Source organism: Pipistrellus kuhlii, unplaced genomic scaffold, assembly GCF_014108245.1.
Source record: "Pipistrellus kuhlii isolate mPipKuh1 unplaced genomic scaffold, mPipKuh1.p scaffold_m20_p_58, whole genome shotgun sequence".
Classification (NCBI taxonomy): Eukaryota; Metazoa; Chordata; class Mammalia; order Chiroptera; family Vespertilionidae; genus Pipistrellus; species Pipistrellus kuhlii.
Genome location: NW_023425560.1, coordinates 207,753 through 217,655, shown reverse-complemented (window position 1 = coordinate 217,655; position 9,903 = coordinate 207,753). Strand labels below are relative to the sequence as shown.

At 68.0% G+C, this 9,903-nt stretch overlaps 1 protein-coding gene across 7 annotated transcripts in view; it reads right to left on the bottom strand.

The window, feature by feature from the left end:
* Positions 1–9,903, bottom strand: part of LOC118707128 (cyclin-G-associated kinase) — a 59,004-nt gene continuing 49,101 nt past the window's right edge. For 6 of the 7 annotated variants that reach the window (XM_036417046.2, XM_036417040.2, XM_036417041.2 and 3 more), the window contains 8 exons: positions 9,423–9,869; positions 8,922–9,095; positions 8,391–8,501; positions 6,312–6,428; positions 3,493–3,717; positions 3,102–3,250; positions 2,384–2,560; positions 1–417 (listed from right to left, as the gene is read on the bottom strand). In XM_036417046.2, coding sequence (XP_036272939.1) covers positions 316–417; positions 2,384–2,560; positions 3,102–3,250; positions 3,493–3,717; positions 6,312–6,428; positions 8,391–8,501; positions 8,922–9,095; positions 9,423–9,869 — 1,502 coding nt within the window. In that variant the 3' untranslated portion in view covers positions 1–315. The remainder of the gene's footprint in view (positions 418–2,383; positions 2,561–3,101; positions 3,251–3,492; positions 3,718–6,311; positions 6,429–8,390; positions 8,502–8,921; positions 9,096–9,422; positions 9,870–9,903) is intronic. The other variant, XM_045573973.1, reaches the window with a different exon arrangement.

Below are 9,903 nucleotides of genomic sequence, written 5' to 3'. Positions count from 1 at the left end.
TCGTCAGAAAATAGTTTAATATGTACAGCGGCCGCAGGCCGATCACGCCTGGGCACAGGGTCAGGCAGACAGGCGCTCTGCCCAGAGGGACGCGCTCGGTCGGCCCTGAACCAACAAACCACAGACATGACGACGGGGAGGAACGCGAATCAACACTTTCCTTTGGGAACAAGGGACAGCAAGGGGTCCGGAATGTCTGCCCGCAACGGCACTGGTCCTCCGGGGGGCGCCGGCCGCTGCCCCCACGCTCAGCCTGGCGGGCTCGCAGCCAGCGGCAGGCAGCTCCTGGTCCACGTGCAGCTCCGCCCAGAGGGCTCAGAAGAGGGGCCGGGCGCCCTGGCTCTCGAACTCGGACCAGGCGTCGCTCAGCTCCATGAAGATCATCCTGGCCTGCTGCTCGTAGGGCTGCCCCGTGGCCTGCGGACGGATGGACAAACACGGCCCATGCAGCCCCGGCCCGCCCCCTCCCGGCCGCACTCACCTTGTCGGGGTGCACCACAGCCCGGCCCGCCCCCTCCCGGCCGTGCTCACCTTGTCGGGGTGCACCACCAGCCCGGCCCATGCAGCCCCCTCCCGGCCGCTCTCACCTTGTCGGGGTGCACCACCAGCCCGGCCCGCCCCCTCCCGGCCGTGCTCACCTTGTCGGGGTGCACCACCAGCCCGGCCCATGCAGCCCCCTCCCGGCCGCTCTCACCTTGTCGGGGTGCACCACCAGCCCGGCCCATGCAGCCCCCTCCCGGCCGTGCTCACCTTGTCGGGGTGCACCACCAGCCCGGCCCATGCAGCCCCCTCCCGGCCGTGCTCACCTTGTCGGGGTGCACCACCAGCAGGCCTGCCCCCCTCCGGCCGTGCTCACCTTGTCGGGGTGCACCACCAGCCCGGCCCGCCCCCTCCCGGCCGCTCTCACCTTGTCGGGGTGCACCACCAGCCCCGGCCGTGCTCACCTTGTCGGGGTGCACCACCAGCCCGGCCCGCCCCCTCCCGGCCGCACTCACCTTGTCGGGGTGCACCACCAGCCCGGCCCGCCCCCTCCCGGCCGCTCTCACCTTGTCGGGGTGCACCACCAGCCCGGCCCATGCAGCCCCCTCCCGGCCGCCCTCACCTTGTCGGGTGCACCACCAGCCCGGCCCATGCAGCCCCCTCCCGGCCGCCCTCACCTTGTCGGGGTGCACCACCAGCCCGGCCCGCCCCCTCCCGGCCGTGCTCACCTTGTCGGGGTGCACCACCAGCCCGGCCGCTCTCACCTTGTCGGGGTGCACCACCAGCACGGCCCGCCCCCTCCCGGCCGTGCTCACCTTGTCGGGGTGCACCACCAGCATGGCCCGCCCCCTCCCGGCCGCCCTCACCTTGTCGGGGTGCACCACCAGCACGGCCCGCCCCCTCCCGGCCGCCCTCACCTTGTCGGGGTGCACCACCAGCCCGGCCCGCCCCCTCCCGGCCGCACTCACCTTGTCGGGGTGCACCACCAGCCCGGCCCATGCAGCCCCCTCCCGGCCGCTCTCACCTTGTCGGGGTGCACCACCAGCCCGGCCCGCCCCCTCCCGGCCGTGCTCACCTTGTCGGGGTGCACCACCAGCAGGCCCGCCCCCTCCCGGCCGTGCTCACCTTGTCGGGGTGCACCACCAGCCCGGCCCATGCAGCCCCCTCCCGGCCGTGCTCACCTTGTCGGGGTGCACCACCAGCCCGGCCCGCCCCCTCCCGGCCGTGCTCACCTTGTCGGGGTGCACCACCAGCCCGGCCCGCCCCCTCCCGGCCGCTCTCACCTTGTCGGGGTGCACCACCAGCCCCGGCCGTGCTCACCTTGTCGGGGTGCACCACCAGCCCGGCCGCTCTCACCTTGTCGGGGTGCACCACCAGCCCGGCCCGCCCCCTCCCGGCCGTGCTCACCTTGTCGGGGTGCACCACCAGCAGGCCCGCCCCCTCCCGGCGTGCTCACCTTGTCGGGGTGCACCACCAGCCCGGCCCATGCAGCCCCCTCCCGGCCGTGCTCACCTTGTCGGGGTGCACCACCAGCCCGGCCCGCCCCCTCCCGGCCGCGCTCACCTTGTCGGGGTGCACCACCAGCAGGCCTGCCCCCTCCCGGCCGTGCTCACCTTGTCGGGGTGCACCACCAGCCCGGCCCGCCCCCTCCCGGCCGTGCTCACCTTGTCGGGGTGCACCACCAGCAGGCCCGCCCCCTCCCGGCCGTGCTCACCTTGTCGGGGTGCACCACCAGCCCGGCCCGCCCCCTCCCGGCCGTGCTCACCTTGTCGGGGTGCACCACCAGCAGGCCCGCCCCCTCCCGGCCGTGCTCACCTTGTCGGGGTGCACCACCAGCCCCGGCCGTGCTCACCTTGTCGGGGTGCACCACCAGCCCGGCCCGCCCCCTCCCGGCCGTGCTCACCTTGTCGGGGTGCACCACCAGCACGGCGCGGCGGTACTGCCTCTTCACCTGCTCAGGCGTCACCAGGTCGGCCATGCCCACGGGCGTCCAGCGGCTCTCGCCGTCCCACAGCACGGTGTGCAGCGTGGAGAGCAGCGCGCGGATGTTCCGCTCCTTGCCCTCCGTCCAGTCCAGGAGCTGGGGAGACGGGCTGCGTGGGCCAGCATCCCAGCCTCCGCCACCGCGGGAGAGGCCTGTCCCCCTTTCTGCGCGACCTCCCGCCGGCCAGCAGGCCCGGGCCTGCCGGACCCCACGGCCTCCCTGGAGCTCCAGGCTCTGAGGGGATGACGGGCCGGGCTCTGGGGGCCGGTCAGCGACCCAGGGCCTCGGCCCACTGTGGCCGCCCCATCTCTACCGTTGGCAGTGAGACGTCTGGCTGGGGCGCCCGCACAGGCCTGAGTGCACAGCAGAGCCTCCCCCAGGGCTGGGGCACTGGCCCTGACCAGGCGGGTCAGTGCGGCTAGAATTCCCGAGGAGCCAGGGGCCTCCACCTCCACCTCCCACTGCCGAGCCTGCTCTGCGTCCACTGCCAACTCCAAGGCCACGCCCGGACGGAGCGTCCCACTAGCCCTCACAAAGGTGCGAGCTGAACGGCGGCTGCTGTGGCCCCAGGAGCCTCGGCGCCAGGACAGCCAGCGGCTGGACGCCCTGCGTGACCGGCCGCTCCCCCCGCACGCACCTTCAGCTTGAGTGGGTCCACGTCCCTCGCCTGGTCCTGCCGCCTCATCTCGGCGATGGTCCTCGGCCCCTTCTTGTCAGCCTTGGAGGAGAAGCCCTGGTTCGACAGCAGGTCTTCAAAGTGGTTCTCGGACACGCGCGGCTTCTGAGCTGGAGGGGGAGGGGGCTGGACACGGCTGCCGACCCGGCTGCCCATCGTTCCGAGCAGGAAGCACCCAGGGCCCCTGGTGCAAAGGCTGCCGCCTGGGGCTGACACCGCAGCTAGCCAGCTCCCGGCAGCACGGGCCTGGCCACCGGCCGCCCTCGGAGCCGCCCCGCCCAGCGTGGCTCCTGTGGCTCGGGCTCTGGCCTGCGCTTTGCCGGGAGAACCACCGGGGGAAGAGGAGACTCACCGAAGCTGGGGACGCGGACGCCCCGCTCCTCGCGGCCGCCGATCACGCTGAAGCCCGGGGCGTAGTTGGCCCTCGGCTGTGCACAGGTTCTGGGGGGCGGCTTGGTCTGGGGGGCCCATGGGGCACCCTGGGCCGGGGGCCGACTTGTCTGCCAGGAGCTGCCACCCTTGGGAGCGGGGGCTGCTTTGGGACCGAAGCCCCCAGGAGCGAATCCACCGGGTGAGCCTGGGGAGACATGACGCCCAGTCCGAGGAGGAGTCAGACACACCGCAGCCAGCGTCCACCGGGAGCCGGGATGCAGGGAGCAGCCGTCGGAGCGGCTCCCTGTGGACAGGGGTGGACACCGCGGGGCTACGGACAGCAGGCGGTCAGGGTGAGCATGGTTCTGCCTCCCGCATGCTCGAGTCTGTGGGACTTTGTCTGGAAACAGACTGAGGAACCCAGGGCCAGAGCGAGCCGACACACACACAGCCGACAGGCAACTGGCACCTGCCAGCGGCTCCGTGTGCAGCCACGTGCACTGCCATATGCATGTGTGCACATGTGCACACACGTATGCCCAGTTCTGTGCCATTTCACCACGCATTCCTATTTGTGAGAGCACTGGGTCCAGGTACCCATCTGTTCATCATCTCTGACTCACTTCAAGACTATCCAGCTGTTTGTCTGTCTACCTATCCGCCTGGCTATCCATCTATGTCTGTCTATCCGTCATGTCTATCCATCCGTCTATATCTACCCAAGTGTCTATCTATCCGTCTGTCTGGCTGTCTGTCTGTCTATCCACCTATGTCTGTCTGTCTACGTTAAATGCTCTAGAAAGGGACTCAGAATGGAGCAGCCTCTGCGAGGAGCTCTGCTCACCCAGGACACCCCCTTCCCGGCTGAGACAGCGTTTCCCGTGGGGACACCGAAGGCTCACTCAGCCACCAGCCCAGGCTGGAGAGTTTAAAGCTGCTGTGAACACGTGTGTACAGGCACGTGCACGCCTCCGCCTCCAGCTCCCTGGGTGAACGCTGGTTGTATGTTGACGTTTATGAAACTGGCCCCACATCCCAGCAGCCGCAGTGCGCGAGCCTCCCAGGCCTCGCTGGCTCCACGAGGCCCTGCTGGGCGTCTCCTCCGCCTCGCCCCCTCTGTCGGGACGGCTGTGTGTGCTGTGGAGGTGCCGGGGCGGGAATGTCACCCCTATTCACCCCTGCCCCCGCACGGCTGTTTTCAGGCCGGCCCACCGGCATGCTGTGCCGTGGGGCCCTCCCCGCAGGCGTTCAGAGCAGCTCGACCCTCAGCTCCGGTGGCTCCTGCCGGGACTCGGGGCCTGCCCGTCATCCCCTTCCTTCCCTGGCTCTGCGCTGGTGTCCAGGACCCGAGAGGAGCTGTGGTGACGAGCCCTCCCCTCCCAGCAGCGCCATGTGCACCCCAGCCTGGGCTCCACCTCCACCTCCTCCAGTGCTCCCCCGCCCCCATCCTGTTCCGCCAGCTCCTCACCCTGCACCTGGTGTTCAGCTGGCCTGTGGTCAGAGCAGGACAATGGGCGTGACCCTGTCACATGGCCCCGCAGTGCAGGCTGCAGGGGCAGGTGGGTGGCGGTGGCGGTGGCCGTGGCCGTGGCCCCCAGCCCGCGCCTGCTGGCTGGCCGCGAGCAGTGGTCCCAGGTTTGGTGGAGGGTTTACTTCTCCTCGGTGCCACCAGCCGCAGTCACGCCCGTCAGGCGGCGGGGATGACAGGGTGCCGGGCGCAGGCCGAGCTGAGCGCGGACGCCTCGGACCCGGTAAGTCCTCCCTCGGGGTCTGCGGCCCACAGCCCGGGCGCCAGGAGGCAGGGAGGCCCTCACACGTCGAGGCAACGCAAATCTCCAGAGACCCCGAGACACTGCCACCTCACCTCCAGGGAACTTCAAAAACAAACTGCCTGCAGAACGGAACCTCCTGGCTCAGCAGGCTGCATAGGCTGGCCCGAACCCGGGACCAGGAGGCTGTGGGCTCGGTCCCCAGCGGGAGGTGTGCAGGGGCAGCCCGTGGAGGACTCCCTCACCATTGATGTTCCTCTCTCTCCCTCCCCCTTCTCCCTCTAAAAATCATTAATAGCATTAAAAAAGAAATCCTATACCTTTTACCTAGAGAGTGGCACGAGTCGAGGGTGGATGCTGGCCTGCAGACAGCAGGGAGCCTCGTCCTGAGGGACCTCAGCTTCCCACAAAGGCTCAGGGGCGCCGAGGAGGCCCCCACTCAGCAGGGGAGACGCTGCATCAGCCGAGCAGGCCTCCCCAGGAGACATTGCTTCCAACCTGGAGTTCCGCCCGCCCGCCCGCCCGCCGAGGGAGGAGGCTCAGATACCCACACGCGTCTGGAGGCACCAAGGGGCCAGGGACACGGGTCCCAGGGCGCCGGGCAGCTCTGGGAGGTCTGAGGCCACAGGCAGGTATGACACTGGGCCCCCACGTGGAGACCCACCCCTCACACACCCAGCACCTGGGTGGCAGCCAGGTCCCCACGCCCTGCCGTGGGGGCTGCTCCGAGGGTCACTGTGCCCCGGGCCTTGGGGACGGAGGGGAAGGCGGGGGAGTGAGGGGAGCATAGACGAGTGCACCTCCCAGCACAGGCCTAGCACTGCGCCCCCAATCCGCCCCGTGCGCCCCCAACCTGCCCCGCGCGCCTCCAATCTGCCCTGCGCGCCTCCAATCCGCCCCGTGCGCCCCCAATCTGCCCCGTGCACCCCCAATCCGCCCCTGTGCACCCCCAATCTGCCCCGCGCACCTCCAATCTGCCCCGTGCACCCCCAATCTGCCCCGTGCACCCCCAATCTGCCCTGCACCTCACCTTGGAGGCTGGAGCTGAGGTCCCCGAGGTCTGCAAAAGGGTCTAGGCTCTGAGACTTGGCCCGGCTGGCTGGGGGGCCAGGAGGGGCTGGCTGGCCAGCAGGAGGGAGGAAGGGGCCTGGAGGAGGACAGAGGATGTTAAAGCAAGCGCCACCGAAGGGAGACATAGCCCAGCTCCCTGCGGAGGCTCCGCCGGCCTCACCAGCACACGGACACGGACACACACGAGACCAGAGCTGCCCCACGGAAGACGCCCTGAAGCGTAAAGACCTAAAACGTCCGTGTCTTGACTTGGTGATGCTGCTTCCTGGAACCCCTCACGTCTGAACATGCTCTGTGATGTGATGACGGCTGCCCTTTCTCCCCCGCCCCCCGCCCCCGTTAATTCCTTCATCCTCTTCCATCCAGGGCCCACCCCCGACCTGTCAGTCTGCTCCATGATCCCGTGCCTCTGGTCTATTGTTTATTGTGTTCATCAGACTCCACACGAGTACGATCACGGACACGTCTTCCTCCGATGGCTCATGCCTCTCAGCACGGTGCCCTCCAGGGCCTTCCACGCCCTCCCACAGCTAAGAAGTCCCTTTTCACCGCTGCAGGGAATTCCATGGTGCAGACAGCCACAGCTTTTCCAATCTACTCCCTGGAGGCGGATGCACAACATTTGTGCAAGAGTAGGCCTTCCTTCCCCGACAGCAGCAGCAGCTCCTCTGGCCCCTGGCACGTGCCGAGCCCCAGGCCTCCCTCAGTCCCTACGGCATACGGAAGGCCGTCTGGCCTAATTAGCATATTACACTTCTATTGTTATTGACCTGCTGAGGGGCACTTAGGCTGTCTCCGGATCTCAGCTATGGTGAATTATGCTGCTATGGACGTAGGGGTGCATATATCCTTTCCGATGGGTGTTTCTGGTTTCTTGGGATATATTCCTAGGAGTGGGATCACTGGGTCAAATGGGAGTTCCATTTTTAGTTTTTTGAGGAAACTCCACACTGTTCTCCACAGTGGCTGCACCGTCTGCATTCCCACCAGCAGTGCACGAGGGTTCCTTTTTCTCTGCATCCTCGCCAGCACCTGTCATTTGCTGATGTGTTGATGGTGGCCATTCTGACAGGTGTGAGATGGTGCCGCATTGTTGTTTTAATTTGCATCTCTCGATGATCAGTGATTCTGAGCATGTTTCAATCTGCCTGTTGGCCTCTGTATGTCCTCTTTGGAGAAGTGTCTAGGTCCTTTGCCCATTTTTAATTGGATTGTCTTCCTGGTGTTGAGCTGCCTGAGTTCTTTATACAGTTTTTAAATGAACCCTTATCAAATGCATCGCTGTTGAATATAGTCTCCCATTCAGGGGGCTCCTTTTCACTTTGACGTAGGGCGTTCTTTACAACAGCGTCAGTCTGAAGACACTCTAAGCGTCAGAAACTATGTCTGAGCAAACGCGATACAGCCACGTGATTGTCACTGAAAGTGGCTCCTCCAGGGGAGGGGCTCACAGGCTAAGAGGAGGAGGAACTTCCTGTGCGAAGAGGAACAGGAAGCAGTCAGCTCTCAGAGTGAGCTCAGCTGCAGAGTGGGACACACGCGGGAGAGGCCTCTACCCGGTGGGAACCGCGTCTCAGTCGCCGGCCAGCTCTGCTGAGACCAAGGCCGGGCTCCTGGGCCAGCCCGTCGCCAGGAGGTCCACGGGCGAGTGTGCCACGGGCCTCGTCACCATCGCCTCTGACAGCCCCGTGCAGGCAGTTCGCACCAGGACAGACCACAGACGGAGGAAGGACGGACGTGCAGCCAGTGGACGCAGGGCCTCCGTGGGCAGGGCCGCCCTCCAGAGGCACAGCAGCCGCAGGACCCAGAAACATCAGACGCTGTGGTGAGGGGCGGCCACAGGCCGTGCCCTACGCGCCCATAGGAGCCGAGCAGGGAGCGCGTGGAGGGCGTGGGCGCCTGTGCACGCCTGCCGGCAGGACGCCCTGGGACAGCCTGGACATGCTGACCAGGGCGCGGCCCGTGCCCCAGGACCCCCGGCCTGGGAGGCAGGGCTGCGTCTCGGCCACGGGGAGCAGGAGCAGGGGCAGGGCCGTACCGTCGGAGGCTGCAGCGGGGCCTGGCGCCTCGGCCCAGGAGTCCCATCCTCCCAGCAGGTCCGGGTGGCTGGCCGAGGCGGCCATCCCGCTGGGCTCGGCTGGCACGTCCCCTGGGAGAGAACAGACCATGTGTGGCCCCCGTGGGGGTGGATTTGGCCTTCAAATGGCTCCTATCCCCACCCCCCCACGCCCCCACGCCCCCACACAGATACCCGCCACACAGGAGCAGGGGAGACAGAGGACGGGGGCTGGGCACCTGGCCGAGTCCCCGTGGGCCCAGCTGGGCACTCGTCTACAGCACTGACCAGCCTCCCCCACAGGCTGTGGAGGCCTCGCCACTGGAGGGACCGAGTGGACGGTGAGTGGGTGGAAAGCTCCCAGGACAACACAACGTGCAAAGGCTCAGAAACTCAACTCACGCACACGTGCACACACACGCACGGCGCCCCGGAACCTCGCCGAGCACGAGGGGACACCCGTGGCCGCCGCCTCCTCCGGGGAGGGAGCCCGGGCAGCCCGCAGCCACTCACCTAGCCGCAGGAAGTCGGTGCTGCAGGCCGGGGGCGGGGCGCTGTGGGTGGACGGGAAGGACGCAGGCGGAGTGGCCAGAGAGTCTGAGGTAAGAAATTCACCCAAGAGGCTGGGCTTGGAGCAGGGCTGGGCGTCTGGGTCGGATGTCAGCAGGAGAGGGTCGAAGGGGTCGGCTGCAGAGACACCAGGAGCCAGCGAATGAGGCGGAGCGGGCACCCAGGAGCGCCCAGCCCAGAGCGCAGGGCCCACCCGGCTGCACGGCCCGGACAGATAACCCCTGGACCCAGGGGACGGAGGGAGAGCTGGGCGTGCCCTGGCCTCAGACAAGCAGCCGAGGAGGGTGTCCGAGAAGGACGAGCTCAGGCTGGATGGGGTGGGGTGGGAGGAGGGGACGGCTTCCGGTCCTGCTGCAGCCCCGCCCACCACCCTCTGCCCCTCCCAGGCCCTGGCAGCACGCAGACCTGGAGACCAAACCGATGGAACCCTCTCAGTTCACGTACCAGCTGCGGGGGGCGCACCTGAGGTGGGGGCGGGACTCGTGAAGAGCAAGGGGGTCTCTCCACCGAGGAGGTCGCCTGGCGCACCCTCGGGAGCAGCCTCCGTGGCTCCCAGGAGGCAGCTGAGCAGGTCGGCGTTGCTGGGGGGTCCCCCAAGGGCCTGGGCGGGCGCGGGCCCCGCCTCGGAGTGCAGCCCCAGCAGGTCGACGCCCTCCTCTGGCAGCCTGGGCTCCTGCGGTGTGGCCGGCCTGTGCGCATCGAAGATCAGCGCTCGCTCCGGGGCCTTCGCCGCCGGGCCTGGCGTGTCCTCGTCTGCCGTGTCCCTGCTCTCGGCGGAGCGGGCCGCCACGTCCTCGTCGGACGGCTCGCTCTCCCCCACGTCCGCAGCCGGGACGGACGGCGCCTCCTGGGCCACGCAGGTCTCCGGGCCTGGCTCCCCGGCTCTCTCCTCTGAAAGAGACGGGGCGCTGACGGCGGGCCGCGC